Here is a 25529-nt window from a genome sequence, read left to right on the forward strand (position 1 = left end):
AATAGAGAAGTGCAGCGCTCTGCCTTGGAGGTTTGACAGAGATATCAAAATAGTCTTTGCCAGTTGCTTTGTGAATCCATCCAATTAGGCCAAGAGAGCCCAATGAAGCTTCCTGATGGAAATGCTGTTTTAAATTAGGCCTGCAGTTAAGACTTCTTGGCTCTCAGCATGTATATTTTCACCTTTCTCAACAATTAGCCCGAAAGAATGATGATTACACGTGGAAAACAACAGGACCTGCTAAAAGAGGAAAGTGAGACTTTCTAAGTCAGCACAGAGAAAACACTGGTGGGAAATGGAAATACAGACAGAACTGGTGCCACATCTGCAATAGCGAGCTTTACGTCAATTTTGCAGACCAACCTTCCGTCCCTTTGTTGAATTTGTTGAACAAATCAGCTGCTGAACTCGAATACTAAGAAGCAATCTTCAAAAAATAATGAAGCTTGGAGTGAAAGATGGGAAGTAATAAGCCATGAATAGAAATAGATTTACATCATGATTATAATCTGAAATAGAAGCAGAGTGTGTGGTCAATGTAGAGTACAAATATACATTAGAAAGTCATGCTGTGTACAACTCAATAACACATCAAAATAATGGCTTCCTAGAGTTTGGTAATATTTTTTTTTTTTGTGTGTGTAAGAGTTTTATTCGTACATGTTTTGTTGTTGCTGTTTTGTTTTTGTTTGTTTTTTCAAAAAAAGATGGCACTGTATTTGTTTTTGTGAGAGAAATGATTTCGAGATATCGAGAGACGACATATGACTTAATTATTTTTTTATTCAATCTTTCTTCAAAGTCCCTGGCAAATACATTTGAGCTTTTCTCAGGATCCTCCTATTTGATGAGAAAATGCCAGAAGAAATGAAAGCCTATCTTTCCAAATGACAGCGATTTAGCTCATAGACAGGAGATTGTGGGGGAGCTTTCTCACTTGGGCAATTTGATATAATATCTTCATCTAATAACAGTCATTTCTTCAGTCTGAGCCCTTCCTGGTTTCTAACTGGATAGTGAATGACTACCTTGTGAATTACCTGCGAGAGTCATTCCACTAATGGCTTTTTAATCACCTTGAATATCCTGCTCTCCTTTACTTGTAAAGAAACTTCTTCCTTTGCCTTAATGATCTTTCAGAGCACAGGGTGTTATTGTTTTATGGTGGTTTGTGTTTGGGATGAGGATGGCTCCTTCCTAATAGCATCTTCCTTTGCCAATCTCAGATTTATTCACGGGTTCTCCTACATCATCTCTGACAACGAAAACGAGAAGGCAGCCGAATTTTTAAAAAAAAAGAATGAATAAACAGAAAGAGTCATTGTGATTGTTTTTCTGAATATAGAGAGAGGTAATCTAAATTGAGTCAAATCCATAAAAAGATGGCATTAGACTTTCATGGTGTAGCATCAGTGCGGCGACTAACTAATAAGGGAATTAATCCTACCGCTACGGCTCAGAAGCTGCCCCTAGCTCGTCCCGCTTTCCTAATCTATCATTTCCCCCTCTTACAAACAAATGCTACGCTCATTCACTCGCGTTATTCTGGATAAAATAGAGTAAAAGCAAAAGCATGAAAATGCCACTAGTTTAGGTGTCAATTCCTGTTAGTGAAAAAAAGTGTGTATCTAAAAACGCAGCTTGCAGAAACTTGGCATCGTATATGAGGGGGCAGCTGAAAGCGAGTCACATTTGCTCTGAGTATTTGCCAATTCCTCACAACCATTAAAGTGAAAGCGTAATAGTTTGGGAAAAGGCCAGAAGCCTCAGTCCACAGTGTCATATCAGCAAGCTGAAAACATTAAACCACTTCAATTCTATCTTTTATTACATTCTCAGCAAATAAAAGGGACTATCTAGGCACCGACTAAAGGCAGTAGCAAGGAAATGTGATCATTTAACAGAAGACTACTGTAGCGGTGCAATATTAACAGAGCAGAGAAGCTGCAATTGATGACTGTCAATCCAATTTTAAGAAGCTTAAAGGAACTAAAGTGAGGATAATACACCAAAAGCACCTGATAGTGCAGACAATCTAAGACAAAATGAAGTCAAGTGAAACTTCTTTTTTTTTTTAGTTAAAACAACAGCTTCCCAGCTTCCAATATTGAGCAACAAGTTGATGTCGTGGTTCCTTTGTAATGGACATGCATGTCATTAAATGAGAAGATCAAGACTCTCAAAGTTGCACACATCCAAGCTGTAACATACCATGAAGACTTCAGTGTTAACTGTGGATTGGAAAGGACAACCGAATGTCAGTTTTGACTGGAAGTGAATTTGTATGGAGTGAGGGCTGTCACACATAGAGGGCCATAGCCCCTAACAGCTTTTGGGCCCAGTGCTTGCCCTGTGGGATCATCCATAATTCATGTGGGAGTCATGCACTTGTCACAGCGGCTCTTTAGAGTAACTACCACAAAGGGGAATGGTGTGAGTGAATGGCAAACACAATTATAATGCATCTGTGTCTGACCATTTCTGTAACTTTCCAAAACTAGACAGTCCGACATTCATATCCTTTTCAAGGCACGATTAGCCCGCTGTGTGGAAGTCAGGAAAAAACCTGTTTTTTTTGGGTTTTTTTAAATCTCTCAATTTCTTGTCACTCTTGACAAAACGATTTCTGTCACTTTTTTGTGAATAACCAGGGACAATGCTATAAACGCCTTCAAGGCAAGACTTTTAGTAAGTCTCTCCTATTGGAAAGTGAGCTCTCTCATGTCTGCATATTTTAACACCGTCATGTCTCCCCTTATAATAAACTTTAAGAATAGGCATCCTTTATATAGTACCTCTATTAACAAAGTGACAAACTGCTGCACAAAAGCAAATGTTTAAAAAAAAAAGAAGAAATAAAAAACACCCAATTAAAAAGACTTAAAAACCACTCAAAATAGAAACAAAAGAAAAACGGTAATGATCAAAACTGAGATCATAAAAGAAACAAACAGATCAAGAGGAAAGAAGATAGGGATAATAAAACATCGACACATTAAAACATTCATTAAACCCTCCCAGTGAAACACTTTTTAAAAAAGAGACACTAAAGAAGTGACTGCTCTGATTTTAGCAGGCAGACGGTTCCAAAGGCAAAGACTCATTTTGCATTGCATTTGTTGACTGGCGGAAACTAAGGAACATCGAGCAGTCCAATTAATCGATCCCTGTGAATGCACCAGCCCATAAGTGGTTAATACGTCTTTGATATAATTTGGAGCATAGCCATGCTTTAAAAGTGAGAAGTTGAATTAGAAAATCAATGCAGAAAATTACAGGCAGTCAGTGTAATGCTGGAAGTAATGGCAATATATTGATATCTCTTAAGATCTGGGCAGCAGTGTTCTGTATCAGATAGAGTGCATGAAGTGAGCTCTGACCAATGCTGTCATGAAGTGCAATGCAATAACCAATGCAAGGCAGGAAAATAATACATGCACAAGTGCCCTCCATGGTGATGACTGGCTTTTCCTTCCGTTTTTTTAGATCAGCCATCTGAGACAACCATGACCACATTTGGTCAGGGAACAGTTAGAGCTAACTAGTTTTGATACAGCATAATGCAGCCCATGAGTAGTTTGCACAGGTTTCATCCACTCTTTGCCTAGTGCATATAGTTCAGCCCTTCTGTAATTTAAAGCAAAATAAGACTTGTGCATAAAAAGGCAGTTTGCAGGCATGCTTGGATAGAATATAGTCTGTTAATCATCAGATTTATCATGTGATAATACTGTTCTGTCCAACAGATGGACAAAGCCTCTTGTCAGACAAAGCCAAGCCTACTTTATTGTACTGAAAGAATATCAGTGACTCATTCACTGGCTGCTTGAGCTACCAGTGACATCTAATAATAGTCATATAGGTTTGTTAGTCATCTGATGCAACAGCGTTTTCTGCTGCAGCCCCCGCCCTCCCTGTCCCAAAACTTCAAATTACATGCCAAACTTTTGAAAAATCGGGATAAAATATTCATGTGTTTGTTTGTTAAAAGCAGCCCAGTTCTTATATCGAAATTCTCGCTGCTGCTGAGATTCTCAGAGAGACAAGCAAAGCCTTCTTCTGCCGTGTTAAACTCTTTGGCATTAATGCTCAATTACTAAAGAGAAATGATTAATGTAGACTAAGTGAGAAAAACATCGTTTTGTGTTGTAGCTCTGAGTGAAACTGCTTCTTATATGCAGTGAAAACAGTTGCATAACTATCTAAGTGTACAATCATCATTTCATTTTTTGTGTTTTTGGTTTTTTCATGGTATGTAATTGAGTCACTTGCTTTTAGGTTCACACTTTGTAACTGCCTTTCCCCCTCTGGAACCAATTTAACGTGTTGGTAGGATGACCTAATTTTCCCACAGAGACCTCTAAAATTACTTTGGAATAATATTCTCTTTCATCTGTCTTGCTAGAGTTGTTGTTTTCAAACAATACTGCTCTCCATGATAAGTAATACTTTCTCCTCTCTTGCACTTTAAAGGGGGTCCTGCAAAATTTTAAAATATGTAGCTACACTGTATTCCAATGAGATTCATTTCATGATCTGTAACAAAACAATTTGTATTCATGATTTGTATTGTACAAAAATGAGTAAAAAGAGGTATGATATATATCATATCAATATCATATTGACATGATAGAATCACACGGTTGCTGCAGATTTGTCTGTTGCATATACATGATGCAAATCTCCTGTTCTACCACATTCTAAGTGTGCTGTATTAGATTGATCTGATGACTTGGGAGACCATTCGAATACACTAAACTTATTGTTGTGCTCAAGAAATCAGTTTGAGATCATTCGATCTTAATGACTTGGCGAGTTATCCCGCTGGAGGCAGCCATAAGGATGGGTACACTGTGGTCGTAAAGGGATGGTCATGCTCAGTAATCTTGCTCATGCAGGCGTTTAGAAGATGCTCAGTTGATGCTAAGTGTAAGAAAATATCCCCATCACTATTATACCAGCAGCAGCAGCCTGAGCAGTGGATAAAAGGGCATGATAATGCCACGCTTTTATGTTGTTTGTGTCTGATTGTCATAGCAGAAATTGAGACTTGATTGACCAAGCAAGTTCTTTTTGCGGGGGGGGGTTCAACCTTTTATCGTACAACATCTTCATACCTTGGTTTTAAAGAGTGGTTATTTGAGTTACTGCTGTCTTCCTATCAGCTTGAATAAGTCTGGACTTTCTCCTCTGACCTCTGACATTAACAAGGCATTTTCTCCCAGAGAACCGCTGTTCACAGGATATTTTCCCTTTTTTAGCCTCTTCACTGTAAACCCTTGAGATTTTTGTGTGGGGAAAATCGCAATAAATCAGCAGTTTCTAAAATACTCGGCTCAGCCCATTGTGCACCAACAGCCATGCTCATCTGATGTTCACTTTGAATTTCAGCAGGTCATCTCAATCATGTTTACATGCAGTGAGTTATTGCCACGTGATTGGCTGATTATACTTTTACATTAACAAGCAGCTGATCAAATGTGCCTAATAAAGTGGTCTGTGAGTGTATAGGTGATCTGACAATGATTTCTTTATAGATTAGAAAACAGCGAAGAAGCTGATAAAGAAAAAAGTTACTGAATTTGCTTTCAACAGCATTTAATGAATCTCTAGCCTTCATCCTTCAACAAAAACTTCCCAAAAGACATTTTAACAAGTGAACGGAAGAAGCCCTGCAGACCAGCAGTGCACGACAAAACAGAGAAGATTACAACTTTCTAGACTGAGCATATTTGGGAGCTTTTTTGTTATCATCATTATTTTTGAAATGACATCCACTTGGCACTATTAACACATGTGGATGTAGAGGAGTGTCTGGGGGTCTATCCTCATCTGGAGTAAAATAGCTCAGTTTTCCAAGGTCACAACAAGGTCAGGAATAAAAAAGAATTTTTTATCACCCTTCATAGACACTGTAACAGGCTGTCAAGGTGATACATTGTCTCTAAATGCATTCTCCATATCTGGTTCTAAAGACATCTGCGATTATAAATGCTGCAAATATGTTAATGTGAAAAAAAGGGGACTCAAAAGTGACTGAAGTGGCACATTTCTCATTTTTCAAGCTGCTGTTCAAGTATTGTCTCTGTAACGTTCACCAAGAAAGAAATGTGGTTACATGTCTGCATCGGCAGTCAGTGAGAGCAGAGTTTCAGAAAGGATAAATAGACCCATTTTGTTTTGGAGATCATAAATATCTCATCTAACTATAACTGTATGGTGGCGGAGAGATTGGATAAATATTCAATGACGCGATGGGAGTAGGTGGAAAGTGAGAGATTTCAATATACCTCCATAAAGCAATAGACTGCACCAGCAATATTCTCTATGCACAAAATGGCAAGTGCTTGTGAACTGTTTTTGGCATTTGAAAATAGATTCTGAGCTCTATCTTCCCTAAGTGCCCCATGGCAATTTTACAGCTTAATAGGGGCATTTGAAGAAGGACTTATCTCCCTCTTTAATACCACCCATTGCCCTTAGAATTCATCTTAATATCTTTTGGTACAGATCATCACCTAATTACCACTGACAAAGAGCAGCTGGAAGGTACATGGTATTAGAGGGAGTAATGAGCCAACTGTAATGAGAACAGCAAGTAAGATATAGAATTTTTTAGACACTGAATATACTGATTTACCTAATGGAATCAATATTATAGCTGTACAAGTTTTATGTATCGATGAACAAACACCAAATTGGAAAAGACGCCTGTGCATCAACATTGTGTTCTGCAAACGTATACATTTTGTACACAGTAGTTATGGCAACTGCCTCATATAGACTACTTTCTATTTACTATTAATTTCCATTATCACATTTGCTCTTCACAGGCACTTATTTCCATATGTCTTGTACCCTTATGATAGATTGTTTGTCTAATAAATGCAAATTCTGGTTAAAAGGGCACAATGAATACTAATCCGTCTGCTAAAACTGTGTATAGTCCTTGTATAATTTTCTTGGTTTCATGGAAGACAATAAATCAACCTAGAAAATCTTTTTTGAATAAATTGTGATTTAAAAAAAAAATCTCAGTAAATGTCAATATGTTGCTAGTCTACCACACTGCAGCCAGAGTTTCGCAGGAGTTGGCATCAAAGTGGCAAATTCCAAGGCTGAAAAATTGAGCCAGCCTGGAAATGACATCACTGCATTTCCTTGGCTACAAAAGCAACTCAGTACAACACACTCTTGAAACTGCTAACATTTTATTTGCTTTTCAAGCAGCAACTTCTTGGGTCTGGAAAACAAAACCAACATGCAAGAGCCAAAAACTGCAGTTCCACTTGTGACCACTTGAGTTTGGCTCTAAAATAAGTGATTCCACATATACTCTCATGTTAAAATCTCCAAATAAACTGCGTGTTCACAGCCTGGCACACACAAAAAACAGTTTTGGCCTGTGCAGACAGTTTTGTAGGAACTCACTGTTTTTTAATTCATTCGTATGGATACTGGTAAGTTTGAAGTTTAGAGCCGTGGCTGTTTATATTGATAGGTGTGCTGAAACAGAGTTCTAGCCAGTCTGGTTGGGCTTGTCAATGCCAGTTTGAGTTACTGACCTGCTTCTCTCAACTGTTTTTATGTTGATAATGCTTTTGGAGGATTTTTATTGGAATGATCTGATAATGCCACGGCTTGCTGAGTGGTACATTCTATCCAAGAAGTTTGTGGGACAACCATCTATCCACGCATTCATTTTCGTATCTAAGCCTGCATCATGGAGGCAGTTTGTGCTTCGGTTTTAGTGAAATTCTGCAGTTTCTTTCTTAAAACAAATTAGCTGAAATATTTGTTTGCGCATTACATTAGTACAGTTTATGAATCCACCTTGCCAAGTTAGCTGGTGCTAGCTCCAAAATGTCCAAAATAACAAGACTGAGCAAAAATGAGGTGTCTGAAATGAATAGATGACATGTGCATTTGATCTTTGTTATGAGTTATAACAAAGATCATCATCTAGCACTCTAGAGGGTTTGGATTTATAAATTATTAGGAAAACACACACAGTATATAAAGTTTATAAAGTAGATTTAGCAACTGTGATGTCATCCACTGGTTCCTGAAGTCACCTGGAACCATTTGTTAATCACAGGTTCGTATCCAATGAGCAAAGTGTTTACACAGATAAAGTCACAAATCTATTTCCCATGGATGTCTGTTTGCCTGTTAAGTTATTCTTTCCTGGTCAGTCTAGCATGTTAGCTGGGCCAACTTCATTAACCCTCCAAAAGTTGATGCTATTTTGCTGCTAAGTTATAGCACAGCAGTGTATTTTTGTTTTTTGTTTAGAAGTATTTTAGTCATAAACTTGCTTGCTAACCAAAAACTACACTAAATTTGTGAATTTTCATTAATACATGGATGTTAAACTATATTTAACCCTTGAGAGAAAACCCACAATGATCATTAATTCTCAGTGGTGTTTTTCATTCACAAATTTAAAAAGTAGGTGACATCATAGTGGGTATGATCATCAGAATCAGAATCAGAATACTTTATTGATCCCTAGGGGAAATTATTTATTTCCCATAATACTACTACTACTAATAATAATAATAATCATAATAATAATCATAATCATAATCATAATCATAATAATCATAATAATAATGATGATGATGATGATGATGATGATGATGATGATGATGATGATGATAAGAGTTATTATTATCATCTTCATGCTTACAATGCATTATGGAATTAGAATAGAATAGAATTCAACTTTATTGTCATTGCACATGCACAGGTACAGGGCAACGAAATGCAGTTTGCATCCATCCAGAAGTGCTTTAGTGATATAGATATATTACAATATATATTAGCAATAATATAGATATTTGAGTATATTACAGAAACGGGTCTAATATGGTATGTTATAATGTACACGGTATGAAGTATGTTGTGAATATTCTATAACTATAAGTATGTACAGGCTGTAGTGAGTACAAGCTATGTACAGGCTATGAACAGGATATAAATATGAAAAACTACACAGAATATGAAATAAATAACTTTACAGAAATCTGAGATATACAGCTATACAGAAATGGGAACTATGCAAGTTGTAAACAGTTGTAGGGTTAAAAATTATCAAATGTACAGAATGATTATTTACACAGAGCTATACAGTAGTGCAGTTAAGATAAGTGAGATATAATTCCTACAGAGGCTATATAAAGTGCTAGTGGTTGTGAGTGGTGGTTCAGTCCATGTTATTATTGTGTGTTTGAGGGTACGGTTGTCCATTGTGGGTGTGTGTATGTTCAGTCCATGTGTTAACGTGGGTCAGATGTCAGGAGGCAGAGTTCAGGAGTCTGACAGCTGTGGGGAAGAAGCTGTTCCGGTACCTGGTGGTCTTAGTCCGGAGGCTCCTGTAGTGCCTCCCAGAGGGCAGGAGGGTGAAGAGTCCATGTGATGGGTGACTGGGGTCTTTGATGATTTTCCCAGCCCTTTTCAGACACCGCTTCCTGTAGATGTCTTTTATGGCAGGAAGTGGTGCTCCGGCGATGCGCTGGGCAGTTTTCACGACCCTCTGCAACGCCTTCCGGTTTGAGGCAGAGCAGTTCCTGTACCAGACTGTTATACAGTTGGTCAGGATGCTCTCGATGGTGCAACGATAGAAGTTCACCAGGATGTCTGAGGACAGGTGGTTCTTCCTCAGAGTCCTCAAGAAGAAGAGGCGCTGGTGAGCCTTCTTGACCAGCTTGGAGCAGTTGGTCGTCCAGATGAGATCCTCGTAGATGTGGACTCCCCGGAACTTGAAGCTGCTCACACGCTCCACAGCCGTCCCCTTAATGTGGATGGGTGGATGTGGGTCAATTATGCTTCAATTATTTCACCCAGCCAAGTGTACCACAGGTGACCACTGAGAATTAGGGTTAAATCCACATTGCATACTTTTCCCTTGTCCCCTTTGAAGACTTCTGCCTTGTGTGTTGTTTTTTTTCTTCTTGAAGTTTATTTTGTGTGTTGCTAAAAAGTAACAGAGTACTCTATCTGTCTTAAACTTGCTTTTTATTGTGTATTCAGTTAATAACTCTACTAACACTAGTGTCAAAAACTACTGAACCCACTCACATAACCTTATCCTTGACTTATCCTTAGCTTGTGTGTTTGTGTAACCAAGCAGGATTTCTGGCTCAAATGCATACTCGCAACCCAGTGAAATTTGTAATCTTAATGACTGAATTTGTAAGCTGCCCTGATGCTAAGAGGTGAGTATCAGTGCAGCCTACAACCGACAGCTTGGCCCATGCTGAGCAAACAGAGGCCAGGAAATGTTAGCTGGCTGATACAGACCTGCTGTCAGCCAAGACTGACACTGTGGGTGCTGAGTGGTGCAGGCAAGGGCAATGTGACTGAGGGCATGAGGGACGACAGACATCCTGGCACAGGCACCGCAGGCTGGCAGGTGTGTGTATGCATATATGTGTGTGTGTCTGTGTTGGCTGGAGGGGAGCAAGTGGAAATTGATGGCTGTACAGCCCCCAAATGGCAGGTGGGGAGGTCTCTCAGACACGGTCCAAAGGACAGTCAGAGAGAACTATTCATTCATGATTTAGCCGACTCCCAGACGAAAATGTTACCATGAAGAAGAGACGCACTAAAATATTTTTACTGTGCTGCACTAATAGGGTGACAAACTATGGCCACTTTCATAACTGAAATAAACGGATAATTTGACACTGATCTGATCAAAATGAAGTAAGAGTTTACTTCCCTAAAACTTTCTCTCTTCTTCTACATCCACTACATAGACCAAAAGCAGCATCTTTCTTTAATGGTCCTGTAAATATTCTAGTTTTTCAATAGTCAAAAGGTCTATTTAACCTATTTAAATGGTCTATTTAAATGCCTATTTAACTAAAATTCAGTACTTTTTGGCTTTAATGATCAAAAGTACAGAAAGTTAACCAAAGGTTAAAAAAACAGTCTTGAATTTTGAAACTTGAACTTTAAAAAGATCGAACAACGCTAGAAAATTCATAATCTCCAAAAGAATGTGGAGAGATGAAAGGCAGCTTTAGTCCTTTTGTTATTCTTCTGGTATTTTTATTAATTCTTTATGTGTAAAAGTATTCATTCATTCTATTTTCTGTATTTTCCTTCTAAAATATAAAAGATATTCTTGCCAAACTGTCCCCTGGATGAGAAAGGTCCAAGCTCCTATTTGCTTTATTTTTTGTCGTGATTCTGGGTTTCTGTCATTTCCTGTTTGGTTTTGAAATTGCTCAACCTGTTTTTTCTTTTTCTTTCTTCTCTTTTTTAAAAATTCCTCTTGGTTTAATTCTTTAAACTTATTGCAGTCAGTGTATTTAGTCTTCTAACAATGTTTAAATTTACTGGACATTTATGGTAAATGGTAAATGGCCTGTATTTGTATAGCGCTTTTCTAGTCCCTAAGGACCCCAAAGCGCTTTACACAACCAGTCATCCACCCATTCACACACACATTCACACACTGGTGATGGCAAGCTACATTGTAGCCACAGCCACCCTGGGGCACACTGACATAGGCAAGGCTGCCGGACACTGGCGCCACCGGGCCCTCTGACCACCAACAGTAGGTAACGGGTGAAGTGTCTTGCCCAAGGACACAACGACTGAGACCGTCCAAGCCGGGGCTCGAGCCGGCAAACTCCCAACTCTTGAGATTTATGCTAATTTGCTTGTTAATTCAAATAATTAACCAACCATGTGACAGCAAATCAGTGTAGTATAGTCAAGACAACTTGCTAAAGTTCAAACTGAGCAGAATCAGAATGGGAGAAAAAAGTTGATTAAGTGACTTTGAACGTAGCATTGCTGTTGGTGCCAGATGGGCTGGTGTGAGTATTTTAGAAACTGCTGATCTGCTGGGATTTTCCCACATAATCGTTTCTAGGGTTTACAGAGGATGGTCAAAAAAAGACAAAAAATATCTGGTGAGCAGCAGTTCTGTGGGCGAAAATGCATTCTTGATGCCAGTGGTCAGAGAAGAATGGCCTAACCTCGACCTAGTAGGGCAACAGTACCTCAAATAACCACTTTTTAAAACCAATGTATGCAGAAGAGCATCTCTAAATACACAACATGTCAAACTTTGAAGCAGATGGGCTATGGGAGAAGAAGACCGCAGTGGGAGCCACTCCTGTCAGCTAAGAAAAGAAAACTGAGGCTACAGTTTGTTGCAACTTTGGGCAGTAGACGATTGGAAAAGCATTGGCTGGTCTGAGGAGTCTCAATTTCTGCTGCAATATGTTGTGTAAAAATGAAATAAATTGAGTTGGAGGTAACCAGGTTGTCTTTCTGGGTTTTATTTACTTTTGCAAAGGGGTCAAACAAAAGTACAGACAGCATGACAGCACTCTACATGTTTTTTGACAAAGAGGGATTGAGAGATAAAGTATTTATAAAGATAGGCTATCTATCTTAGAACACTGTGTAATAAAAGATAACATGTACATTTGGATAGATCTAATATGAAGGATTATACAGAGACAGAGTATCAAAACTGTTTGTTCAGTAAGGTCAGTTTGACACAGAGAAGTAACAGAATCTTAAAATTTTACCATCACAGATATTTAAATAAAAGGGTCAGAATCATAAAAACACCAATGCTCGTATGTAAGATTGTGGGCACACTTTAACACAAACTGAGCATCATTTAGACACACACAATGTTGCAAACCACCTCCTTTTATGACCACAGTGTACCCATCTTCAGGTTGCGTCCTGCAGGATAACCTGCCAGAAATGTGTACCAAATGAATAGTGAGTGTATATACTGCTTCCTTTTGTTGTTTGCCAAGTCATCTTTTTACTCCATGGAGTCATGTTTCTGATCCACGTTTCTGTTTTTCTTTTGTTTTCTAGTTTTCTAGTTATCTCAGACTTGTGACATTTACCCAACTTTGGTATTCTGTTTGACAAGTTTGTTTAATCACCAAGTATTTCTTTGTTTTGTCCAAATCACAGAGTCCAGAATAATTGCCAATCAGAATAGTGCTCCAAACTAGTTCGCATGTTATCTGTATATGGATGTTTGCACTAAAGTGAGGACTGCTATGTGTGCAGTTTCAGAGTTCTAGAGACTGCATGAGGTATGGTATCAAAAGACAGATGAGCTTAAAGCAAGACACACACACACACATTTTTTTACTTTCAAAAACACATGTCAGCAGAATATTTAGATGTCAAAAGTCCCCCTAAGAAAAACCCCTGATGATGGCTTTAAGGTTATAAATCGCCGCTTAAGCACAGTCTATACTCTTTCTCTTCCTTTCTGACCTTGCTTTCACTCCACTTTTACTCCTTGCTTCCAAGGAAATCAGTTTTTTCTGCTCTCAGGTCTTCTGTAAATGCTCAGCCTAACATCATTCACAGTCACGATTTCTCTCAGCATAATTCACATGGATGGTGGTCATGTTTGTTTGCCTTGCCCGAGGCCTTGCACAACGGAAGAAGTGGAAGAGAGGCCCTAGGGTATCGAGTGGGATTGATGACTTCATGGACCGTGTTGCATAGATGAAGCATCTCTATCTGTATAGAGTATATGTGCTTTCTAACAAATATTTCTTGTTGTTTTTCTCCCTGCAAAATATCCACTGCAACCAAGGTTATTCTTATGATTGAGTTGGACATCATTTTAATCTGCTAAATACGCTTACTTGCAGGCCAATTCTGTGACATGCACAGTGAGTTTTTCTTCTTCCTCTTCCTCACTATTCTTTCCTGTGTCCTGGTTTTCTGATTGAGCAGACCCGAATGGCAGGGAGTCATGACAAAAAGCCACACTGATTTCTTGGACTGCCATTTAGCACTGACACATTGGTCTTTCAACATGATAAATGAGAACTTTGCGGTAAACTTTCTCAACAGTTTCTGGCTACTCTGACAAGTCTAAGCACATCCACATAGCAATTCTGTCAAGGTAAACCTTCAGACTCTCTAATAATCTTACTTCATCTGCAGACGTACTTTGAGTTTGCCTGTGATAAGGCTACCGGAAAAGGGATCAATATCGATCAATAATCAGGGAGATTAGATAAACTAGGGTGGTAGAGAGGATTTTAAAGTAGTCTGTTCTTGCATCTATAATGTCAGAAGTATTTAAACATAACTTGAATGACAGCAACACCAAGTTTAATATCACATTAAGTTCTCAGCCTTTGTATTTTATTGCATATTATCACTGTGGTTGGTTTCCTACATTGAGTAACATCTTTGTCTATGTCTTAAATCAAATTAAAAAAAATAAAGGTCTGCTGGTATGCTGCCACTTTTGTACTATTTCCCAGTGCATCCATGAGAAATGTGCATTTAAAACCTTCTGCTGACTTGATGATCAAAGTAAATTCAATAATAATGGATCAGTAAACTATTTCAGGTAATCTTTCGTTGCCTCTCATCCATACAGTAGATCAAAATGTGATTAATAACAGAATCCACTGCTGCATTACTCATTAGCTCTCAGGTAGAGCTCCTTCTGCTGTCGCGCTTACAGGCCTGCGGGCAGAAATGATGTGTTTCATTACCTACAATGTCTGCGGTGAAGCTCCTGAAATTCCATCATCTACGCTTTACGTGTCTGTTACAGTTAAAAAGGATCTCTGAGCTAAGATCATTTCTTTTTCTTGTAACCCCACTTTGCCTTTTTAATAAGCCAGCGCATAGTTACAAAGTATGATTATCCGTCAGCCTGAGGGTACACATTTTTATTCCAATAACTGCCTTTACACAAAAAGGGGATTATAGTTTCGGGGAACTATTTTAATACCAAGGTGTGTCCAAAAAGGGGGAAAAAAAGACTTCAAATGGGTTTTCAGTGCAGAATGAATTCCGAAATTCACACTGCTGTGTAAATAAATTAACACTTGCCCCAAGCAGAATATCTGAATCCATCTTTCTAAGGTGAGATAGTAATTTGTGCGAGCACAAGTTATGAAAAAGGCAAATAAAAATTCACATTGCCAAAGATTTGGGGGAAGGTATAAGGATATCATATCATGAGGCACAATTAAAGCGTGATGTGTTAATAAGCAGTGCCCTCAGCTGTGCTTGACGATTGTCTTATGTTGCAGAAGATTGTAAGGATGTCTAAAGGTAACTTTGATTCATTTGACGTCTTATATAATTAAATGAATTTGTATTCATGCATAATAAACGGAGAAAATGAAAAGAATTAACATTAACCTTTGCAATCTCTCCCTTATACAGAGAACTGAAGACCATTGGAGGCAATACCTTAATACACAGCGTCTCCTAATGTTGAGGATGAGATGCTGATCAACTCGACATTATCAACTACTGGCTGCCCCCTATTGTAAGAAACCCAGAACTGCAACTGGGGAATGGAAAAAAATCAGCATTTAGAGTCAAGCTGAGTTTCTACAAGCGGCTTGGCACAGGGGATCATGTTTGTTGCTGTGCAAGCAAATAGAATAAAGATCATACCGGTGCAAAAGAGCTTTAGCTAAACCAGGCATGGTCATTTGTTGTAATCTCTGTGGATGAGCTGATCCTCCCTACGTAACCATACACTATTACATCCACCCCTTACACAAGCGGACATTCAACAGGGATGGAAAAAAAAAAGAAATAACAACAGAGGTTGTGATGAAAATTAAATAAATACCAAATAGGACATGCACACTGGCACATAGGCTTTGATAAAACGCAGTCACAATATAAAGAAATATTATTAACGTACGGCGTTAATATTCAGTTTAGGCGCCTCAAACTTTATTTTATCAACTTTATTCTCTTTTATAAAGAACTTCTTATTATTTTGAAATGATGATGCATGACGTGCGTGTTACATCAGAGATGGCAGCTGAGAAATAATGCGTAATTGATGCTGTCGGTGCTTTTTAGAGCTTACAAATCCCAGATAAGTCTATTGATTTTCATTGTTCATGAGCAAGTCGAGAGAGAAGAAAGAAATTGAAATAATATTTAACAAAGATGAAACAAATGTGTCTGCATAATAACAGATAAAGCAGAAAAAAAAGGTTTAAATTACAGTAATTTCAGTTGAAAAATTAAAGATGAAATAAATAAAGATGAAGAGTTATAATAATCAGGTTCATATCAGGTCTAATTAAGAATTTGTTTATCTGCAAACACATTTTTATGCAGCACACGTAAAGCATGAAATGTTTCCTGATCACTAAGTTTTTTTGGTCTTTTCTGAGTCTTGTCCACTAAAGTGTAATGCTATTTAAACTAAAGCATTAACGGTACAATGTATAACAAGACAAACTACACTTTGTCCATCTGTGTATCACCTTTCATATTTTCTATACACCAGTTCCTCAACAAGGACACCTTTTTTATGATCTTTCCTGTGAATGGCACGGACATCATTTTACTGAAGCTACAGAATGAGTCTTGTACCCTTACATCTCCTCAGCTTCCCAAGGAGCAGAGTGACTGGCTGTCAGTTGAAAAAAAAAATATGGTGTATTATCTTGTCAGCAGCAAGGAGTAGAAATCCTTGCTGAGATAAACTGTTTTTAGTTCCTTTTTCACTGTGGAAAAATGGTTTGGGACTACAAACAAGTACACAAAACAACACAGATGTGGGACAAAGCTTGTACTGTGTAGTGTCCGTGTAGTTCTCTAACCAGTATCTGCTGCAGAGTCACTGAGCCCCCTCACTAAAAACACTTGCTAAAACAAACTGCACTTCATCTCCGACTCTGACTGACAAGAGACTCGTGAAAATTTTAAACCCTGAGTGAAACGTCTCCAATAGTGCAAGCGCTGATTGAGTATCTGGGTGGATATGGCCTGTGAACACGGGCAGACAGGTAGATAGTAGGTTAATTAAAAACGGCCGATGAGGTGTTTCCTGTCTTTATGAATTAACGCCAAGTCAGAGCAATGGAAACAGACTGAGGTGTCACTCAAGCATCACTGACCAAATATCCTTGGCTTGTGCACATTTTAAACTTGAATACAGTTCAGCCCACTTATGAACTCACCTCCAGGTAAGACAACTATGGGAAATATGTACTGCTGGAGTATGTTGCCACTACCATTTCCTCTGAAACAAAGTACATGCATAATAAATTACAAAGCCAAACACTGCCTTGAACACAAGAAGGTAAAGTAAATTGACACCCACTGAGCAGAAATGTGTTTCACACCTCACCATCGCAGGATTGGCTCATTAACTGTGCTCTACTGCTGTAGAAATACATGGAATCATTTTTGTCAGGTTGTAAGGATAATAGATGGGAATTTCTTCACTGTGAACCATTTATATACTTAAAGGCTTATTATTCTGGTACCCATTGGGTTTATCTGTCTTGAGTGCAAAAGATAATTGAACTCATAAGTCAGCAGGTTGGTTGTAATGTGTGCAGTTTCAAAGATGTCTCAAGCAAATCTTTTACTTTTTTGCTCTCTCTCCCTCTTTTTTTTTTTTTTTAAATTTAGTGTAAGTCTGAAACCAAAGAAATACCTGCCAGAGCGTATAATACAAAAGCCCAACACAGCAGTTTTTCAGGAAACAAATTGTATTATACATGTAATTCTTCCCACCCTTCTCAAAAGAAACATTCAGTTCCCTCGCAATGCTTGGCCCTGAACTGAGTTTGAAAAACTCAGCCATACAAGAGGATATAATGCCTGTTGCCTACTTGCTTTAAAAATGACCTCCGGGTTAACGGCTTCTCTGTATCTACGGTTTAAGATGAGAATGAGAGAAAGGGCTAGAAAGACGTATTAGAACAGATGAACAGATAGACAGAGGCAGAACATTCACAGTTCACAACTCAATTTGAAGCGCGCAAACTATTTCAGTAGTGAAAGGAAATCTCTAATTGGATTAAATACAGTCTTATTTGGTTCCTCATCATCTCCCGTTATAGACAGCAATATTTCCTCACCCACAGTCTGCCTGACCTTGAACTGTTAGATAAATCTGGGGCTCTGACGCGACTTGCTGCATGTGTGAATGCATCTTTATTGAAAAAAAAAACAGAGAGAGAAAAAAACGTATGAAGTTTTTTTTCACCCTTGCATTTTGAGTTATACAATTATTTCTTTTGCTTGGTAAAATCCAGTTTATGGAAGTGTCACTTATGAAAACATTTAATATGTCTATACAGCAAAGGCTCTGAATGGAAGTTATGAAGTGATGGCTGACTTTTGAATCAGCTCAGTGATACGGTATATGGCCGGGAAATTCTGTCCTTTTCTACTTGATATTTGTCCATATAGTAAACAAGGTAAATTCAGACCATTGAAGTTTCTATTTGTATGTCATTTTGGACAAAAGAAGAAAAAAAATACTGAGTTTGATTCGATTAATTTTCCCATGAAAGTTTGTAAGTTATATTCCTAGCAGTGTTGAGAAGTTATTGAACATTTAACATTTATGCAGGGTAGTGGATTGCAGCTTTCTTTGGTGTGACTGAGGGGCTTCGAGCTGCTCAGTAGAAAAGGAAAGGGGTTGTTTTGGGGCTTTTTTAACTGATACACAAGAAAGATTTTTCTTGACACTTGACTGGATCACTGTGTTCACAATTTTTCTCTAATCTCAAATGTATTGAATAAAGGGTTGACCACTATTACAGGTGGAAAATACATTTTTAGGTACAGAAAAAATCCCTGGCAACTTCTAGGGAGATTAAACTTAAATAAACATCGATTCTGTATTTTTATTTTGGGATTTTTCATTTTAGAACTCAATTCCAAAATCCTGTTTGCAGCCCAGTGTCTTTCCTGCTTTACTAACACTTTACCTTTATGCTAATTATGTGGAAATATATCCACAGCATTTAACTGAATTAATTTCAGGTTCACTTTACATAATTAGTAGAAATGAATGCATGACCATTACAACATGATTCTGCTCCTGAAGTGATAAACACAATGCATGTTCTAGGTCAGTCTCAGGTCTGCAGAGGAGACCTAGTGTGATCATGTCCACATCTTGGAGATATGGCTTTTTTCTGGCAGCGCAAACATAATTTCTTCCACACACTGGTCCTAGCCAGTGTTTCTATTCAGAGGCACGCTGTAGTGCATCCATCAAAGCTTATTCATACTTGGCTGAAAGTGCGCAGTGAAACACAGTGTGTGATCTGCAGGATAACAAAAGGGTCACACAGAGGGTGAGAAATAACCTTCATACATAATCCGCTTTACCGGCCTGTGAGGAATTCTCAGCACATTATGTCCTGTGTGATGCATGTTGTATTCATGAAAAGGTCTAATGTGTATAATCTGTGTGCAGTTGAGCAGCAAATTAATAAATTCATATTGTGGTTCTGTGTCATAGGCAACAAATCACTGACATTCACCAGGCTTAAATGAACTGTGCACACTACAACAGTGAATTATTAGAGGATATATTAAATTTTATGTACATGCAGTTTTATAAGCTTATTTATACTCTTGCATTGGAAACCTGTTTGAGGTATGGTGGTTTTTTGCCATTTTTTTTTTCATTTTTGGTACATTCAATTCCCTTTCCTGGCTAATAAAACCAACAGTTACTTTGCGACCTTCAGCTTTCTTGACAATAACCCATAGAGCCTCTATGAGTTTTAATTCAGGCGAGTTACCTGGCCAATCAAGCCGAGTAATATCATGGCCAGTATTTAGTAGCAGCTTTGTCATTGTGGGCAGATGCAAAGTCCTGCTGGAAAAAGAAATTGGCAATTGTTTTGTTATTGGGAAATAAAGACATATACATACATTTTTTTTTGTCATTCACCAGTATATGCTTGGCTGGGTTATATTAAGTTTACTATTCAATATATGGTAATAAAGTCTATAAAACACGATTTGGGGATTTATGCGGCACACAAACGCTTTTAAATTTCGGCAAAACTGGGCTCCTGTATCAATATTCGATTCGCTTTTCGTCTTGGCCCTCGGTAGTTGCCGTAGTGACATATAAATGCGTTTTCAACCGGAAGTCCCGCCCCTTTTTCATCCCCTCTCTGGCCGACTGAGTGAGTTCATGTTGCACCACAAACATAATGACTATTTTATCATCATCATCCATCCTCTTTGTCAGCAACATTTAGAACCCAACTTTTGCTAAAATATAATTATTTCATTCCGTTGGTAGAAGATTAGATTGAAATTTTATTTTTAGTACATTGATTATCGTCTGTATAGCTGACTCGATCTCTCTCTTCCGCAGCCTCCAGTCCGCTGATACGGCAGCATGGTAAGGATTGCATCTCATTTTAATCTGTTAGTTGCTTATTTGTGCTTAATAAGGTTGTATGTCATGTATACGTGTATGTTGTTACTTAGAATGTGTTTACAGTTCAGTTAATAGTCGGTAGTTGTTGTAAAAGTAGTTAGCACTGGCTATTAGCATTAGCAAAATGCCGCTAAGGGGCTAAGCTGGGCCACCCGGCTGCAGTTTGTTGAGGAATGACACATGAGTCAATGCCTATAAGAAATTGTTTTGTTGTTGTTTTTTTTGTTATTTTAATTAGAAGTGAATGTCTTGAAAGTAGCTTAAGGCACTAAAATCATAGTTGCGTCTTTTCTACAGTACTACAGCTTAGACTTGGTCTGCGCTAGCCACAGGGTGCCTGACAATTAGCAACATCCTACCAAAAGAGTTTTTTGCTAACAGCAAGAAGTCCAAACATCTCAGGCTGATGTGCCCGTGATGCATTTACACTCTTGCGAGAATAATGATGGACCAAGTGCTAGGTTTCGACTTTATAACGGGAACCTCAGTTCCACCGGTCCACTAACACTCGTTAGCGATTCATTATCAGCATGTGAAGTTTGATGCTCTGCCTGACTGATCATTTTTTCTGTTTATTTGTAGCCTCGCAAGATAGAAGAAATCAAAGATTTCCTGCTGACAGCCAGGAGGAAGGATGCTAAGTGTAAGAGGCACACAGGCATCACATTTTGATGTTTAACAACTAGAAATTTAATCTTCTTGCCAAAGAATAGGTAGATATGTGGGTGACAGCTTGCCACAGACAGCTCTATGCTAACATTGTAAATTGAAATGCACCTTTTAAAGTCCAGTGAATGTGTTGAAAAAGAAATTTGAACCTCTAGAAACATTTCTTTGGGGGGCGGCGGCATCTATCATGTAGTTACCTCTAAATTAAAGTGCTCTTCAGCGAGATTTTGGTCTTCCCCCAAAGCAAAATCACCATGGCTTTGATAAATAATAAATTGTGGTGAAACTTACTAAAAGTATTTAGTAATTGGCAGGCTTGTGGCAGTTATTCTGTGTTGTCTTAGGATCTTTAATATACAGACCATTCATACTTACATATGTAGTCACCTCCCACAAGCCTATTTTTGAGGCATGAAAAAAACATGTGTTCAGAATGCTGTTTTTATTAGCAGATCCAGAAAGTATTAAACTAAAGCTCTCACCTATTAGTGTTTGTTTGACTTGAGAAATAATTATGTTTGAGTTTACTTTTGAAGAGACTCGGCGCTAACACAGCTTTGTCTTTCCTCCTTTAGCCGTAAAGATCAAGAAGAACAAGGACAATGTTAAGTTCAAGGTGCGCTGCAGCAGGTACCTGTACACCCTGGTCATCACAGACAAGGAGAAGGCTGAGAAGCTCAAACAGTCCCTGCCCCCAGGTGAGTAATAAGAGAGGTGGCATGTAAAGTGAACAAAGCTTTCTGGAAAATGTACTCTTGATTTTTATCAAGTAGATTTAAGGGCTTTGAATTAAAATGACTCAGACAAAACCTTTTATCGCACTGATTTAAAGATATGTGCACATATACTACTCTGTACAGTTTTGGGCCACCTTTGGGTTGAAGATTTTTAATGCTGGTGCATCCCTTTAAGTTAACTTACTTATTGAGACATGGTTCAGTGATTGTTAATGGTTTGTTTCTCTTGGCTGCAGTGTTAAAAAATAAACCCTTTTTGAAGAACATTCATAAAAATACAGTTAAGTTTTTTGATATTCTGGGACTTTAGTGCTTTTATTGGCCCACAGTAGTTGTCTGCTTTATCATATTTGGAAGGAAACGTATAAAACGTAGTTAATTTCATAAACAAATGTCTGGAATCTTTAGCGTTTAAAAAGTCTGTGTGCACATGTATTAATGATATCTGGTTCTCGTGGAAAATGACCTGGACTTTTCAGTGTGTAAAGCACAGCTGCAGATTCTCTGTTTACAATGTGTAGAACAGAAGGTCCTGATACTTAAGTGCCCCGAATTGCGAGGGTTAATAGTGCAATACTGAAAAAAAGTCTCATAATAAAAAGAACCAAAGAAATTGATTGCTACAGCAGAGCTTTCCCAGTTTATGTTGTGTTCCTTTGCTCTGATATCTGGTTGGTTTTCAAATGTTTTCATATTTGATTGCAGCCTGTCTAGACATTGCAGTTAGTGCCTAAAAGTCTGTGTATGGTGGAATTGCACCATAATGTAAGCTAAGAAGTTTGCCTCATAATGGCAGAGGAGCCATTTTTAGACAAATTAATTCATTTTAAAATTAATAATATCATCAATTTTCGGCTGCATGTCAGGGTTTAGATTAGGTTTTTTTTGAAGAATTATTTCTTTAAAAATTGTGATACTTTAAATTATAATGAGCTATCATTTTATCCTCTGCTTTTCTGTAACACGTCATGCTGTAGCTGGTAGGACTGAAACTGGCATTGAATCGCAAGCTCTTTGTATTAAAAAAAAAAAACCCAACAACCCTGAATTAAATTCTAATCGCCACAGAAACATTCATGCTCTTCAAAGAGCAGATCCACATTAACTGGTTCTTTGCAGTTTGCTGTCACTCGTGTTGATGGCAGTCTGCCGTCTTCTTAATACTGCCGGTATGATAATTGTTAATAACTTGCCCCGTAAAGATCAGATGTGATACCTGGTGCAAGTGGAGAAATTTTGATGAAAATATAAATACTCCTTACTCCTTACTACTTTAATCATGTGATGCCTCAAATGTATTTTCCCAGTTGTGTTTTAGAAAGTGTGTATCTGAATATTTCTAATCTTTTGTCTTTCTTTCTTTACAGGTCTGGCTGTGAAGGAGCTGAAGTAAATCCGTGATGTACAGATAATTGTAATAAAAAACTGGGGGGGAAAATCACTTTGGCTTCTGTGATTTGTTGTGTTGTTATACCATAATCCACAAGTGTGACATGGACATTGGAGCATTTGATCTGAAATGAGCGGCAATGACTTTATAGCACAATTTGGGGCGAAATAATAAAATGCATCCTTTGTAGATGTTGATTGTTTTCTTCAGCTTCATCTTTGTAGAGGTTTTCACTGACTGCTTGGTTACAATGTCTGCATCAACATATAGCCGCACTACATCTATATACAAGATTTTTACCCAGAAAATGTAAACTTGTAAATTTTAATGGCTATAAAATTAATTTTGGAAACATTTAAGGTGATAAAGTCATATAACCAGCACAGTTAGCTATTTGACAGCTGGGCTGAATCTGGCTCAATTCCACTTAGTTTAATTACATCAAAGTTTCATAAATAAATATAAGTAACCTGCTCATGAATACAGCAAATATTATTTTAGCATCTAAATTTGCTGCATCTGTAGCTGAAGTACACCAGAAAATACAAGTATACAAAATGTTAATATAAGCCACTTTAAAAATGACCCACCAGCTGTTCTCACGGGCTGCATGTTGTGTAATTGGCTTAATTGAACACTAGGTGGCACCGCTGTTGCTTATTTACCAGAGAATAAAGGGGCCGTTAATAATTTTTAAAAAAAAATCGATGTAGCTGATGTTACAATAAACTGACTTTGTTTATTTAATTAATTAGTTGTACTTATGATGTATGCTGCCAGACTAATGTTCCGAAACCATTTACGAAAGCGAATGTGCACGCCCCCTCACCCCCTGGTGTCCTGCGCCTACTATAAGTGCGCGTTCACGCTGCTGACTGTGTTGTCTGCTGTTTGTGTGGAGCAGCTGTCGGTCGGATAGTATCTGTGGGTCCACAGGAACGGAAACATGGACGCAGAGTGATTATTGGTCTTTCTCGGGAAAAATCTTAACCGGAGCTCACTTTGCAAACACACTTTTACCTTTGCAGGACTTTCCCCACCTCTCATGTGTGGTCGAGCGTGTTTCCACAACCGAGCATGCTTTTATCGTTGCCTTTGTTTAATGTGCGACTTGATTAAAATATCCGGCAGCGGAAGAAACTGCCTGCTTTACTACTGAGAGGCTAATTTAGGCTGAAGCCTAACTTTTTCTCCGGGCAGTGATGTCTTCGGATCGTGTGGATTACATTGCGCCGTGGTGGACTTACTGGCTTCACAATTTTCCTCATATCAATCTGAGGTTTCAGCCCATTGATAAGACCTTCCAGCCTGAAGATGAGAACTACCAGCAGGTCAGTGGAGAGGGATATGGGACATATGGCTCTTTACCAGAAGCCTAGTTATAGACGCTTAAAAACTGGGGCATAATATGTCTGTAGGTTTCTGCAATGACACTTAATAAAGAGTTTATAATACTATTTTAACACATTGTCCCAAAACCAACCCACAGTATGATCATTTTTTCTGATATTGCTGTTGTTTCACTAGAATCAGTTGTGGGCTGTTTGCTATCACTATTCCCTCTGCTACCCTCAAGAGTCACACTGCATTGTATTATTGATGACAAAAGTGGGCCATAATGTCCCTGCACGTAACCTAGTCAGCTCCACTGAAATCACACTGAAGCATCTTTACTTTGCCATTGACATGAGAACCAACTCAAAATGCTGTTTATGTATTGTAATTGCAGTCATCGTTCTGAAAGCAGCGATTGCTCTTCAGCAAACACACTAACAAAGCATCATCATCATTACTTCAGAAAACCTTAGAAAGAGAAAACGCAGCACAGGACATCTCCCAAACACTGCTTGGATCGACTGTTGCAGCTTTTAAAATGAGCTAATCTTTTATCTGTGTGTGCTGGAGAGACAGAGAGAGGAAGCACCCTTGTGGGATAATGCTGGCATAGATCACCCGTGGGAGTCAAAGTGATTCCCATCCAACTCCAGAGGTGGTGACAGGACCATTTCACACAGCACTGAAGAGGGTTGGGATCAACTTTTGGATGACTAATGACCTGCTTGTGAACACATGTCATGTTCCATGAATGTTTCATTATTTAACTGCTGAATTTTTCAAGGTTACAGTTCTGCCTCTGTCAGTGCAAGTAGTCATCCTGAGAAGTGATGGCATTTAAGTTCATCGCTGCAGCATCCTAGCACACTGGTCTCCAGAGTGAGTTCAGGTGTCTGAGACAGTCAGAGCCTTATAATGATTTTCAAGCGTTTAATTTCAGCAGTGAAATAAGGCAAGTGGGAGTCATTATCACATAGTCAGCATTAGTGAATCGCAAATGGGTGCATTCTTTCATAAGCCAATACTAGTCACGCCAGATTTAATGTGGCTATGATTCATATTTCCTTCTTATTTCTGTGTTAACACATGATCACAAGTTTCCTGGAATTTAAAGGAGGATTTTAGTCATAGCACCTCTTCAGTTGGGGGTGATCAAAAACAGAGATAGAAGGGGGGGAGG

At 38.3% G+C, this 25529-nt stretch overlaps 1 protein-coding gene and 1 long non-coding RNA gene across 5 annotated transcripts in view; both read left to right on the forward strand.

Annotated features, from left to right (window-relative positions):
• Nucleotides 1-19879: 19879 nt before the first annotated feature.
• rpl38 lies at nt 19880-23065 on the forward strand. Its single transcript, XR_315265.2, has 5 exons — nt 19880-19958; nt 20153-20179; nt 20801-20861; nt 21463-21585; nt 22992-23065. It is a non-coding gene; the product is annotated as a ribosomal protein L38 (long non-coding RNA).
• Nucleotides 23066-23332: 267 nt separating this feature from the next.
• Nucleotides 23333-25529, forward strand: part of ttyh2 (tweety family member 2) — a 68437-nt gene continuing 66240 nt past the window's right edge. For all 4 annotated transcript variants that reach the window (XM_042224154.1, XM_042224156.1, XM_005913545.3 and 1 more), the window contains exon 1: nt 23333-24345. In XM_042224154.1, the coding sequence (XP_042080088.1) occupies nt 24217-24345 (129 nt within the window). In that variant the 5' untranslated portion in view covers nt 23333-24216. The remainder of the gene's footprint in view (nt 24346-25529) is intronic.

This window comes from Haplochromis burtoni, unplaced genomic scaffold (assembly GCF_018398535.1).
Source record: "Haplochromis burtoni strain Fernald_Lab_line unplaced genomic scaffold, NCSU_Asbu1 Contig_6, whole genome shotgun sequence".
Lineage (NCBI taxonomy): Eukaryota > Metazoa > Chordata > Actinopteri > Cichliformes > Cichlidae > Haplochromis > Haplochromis burtoni.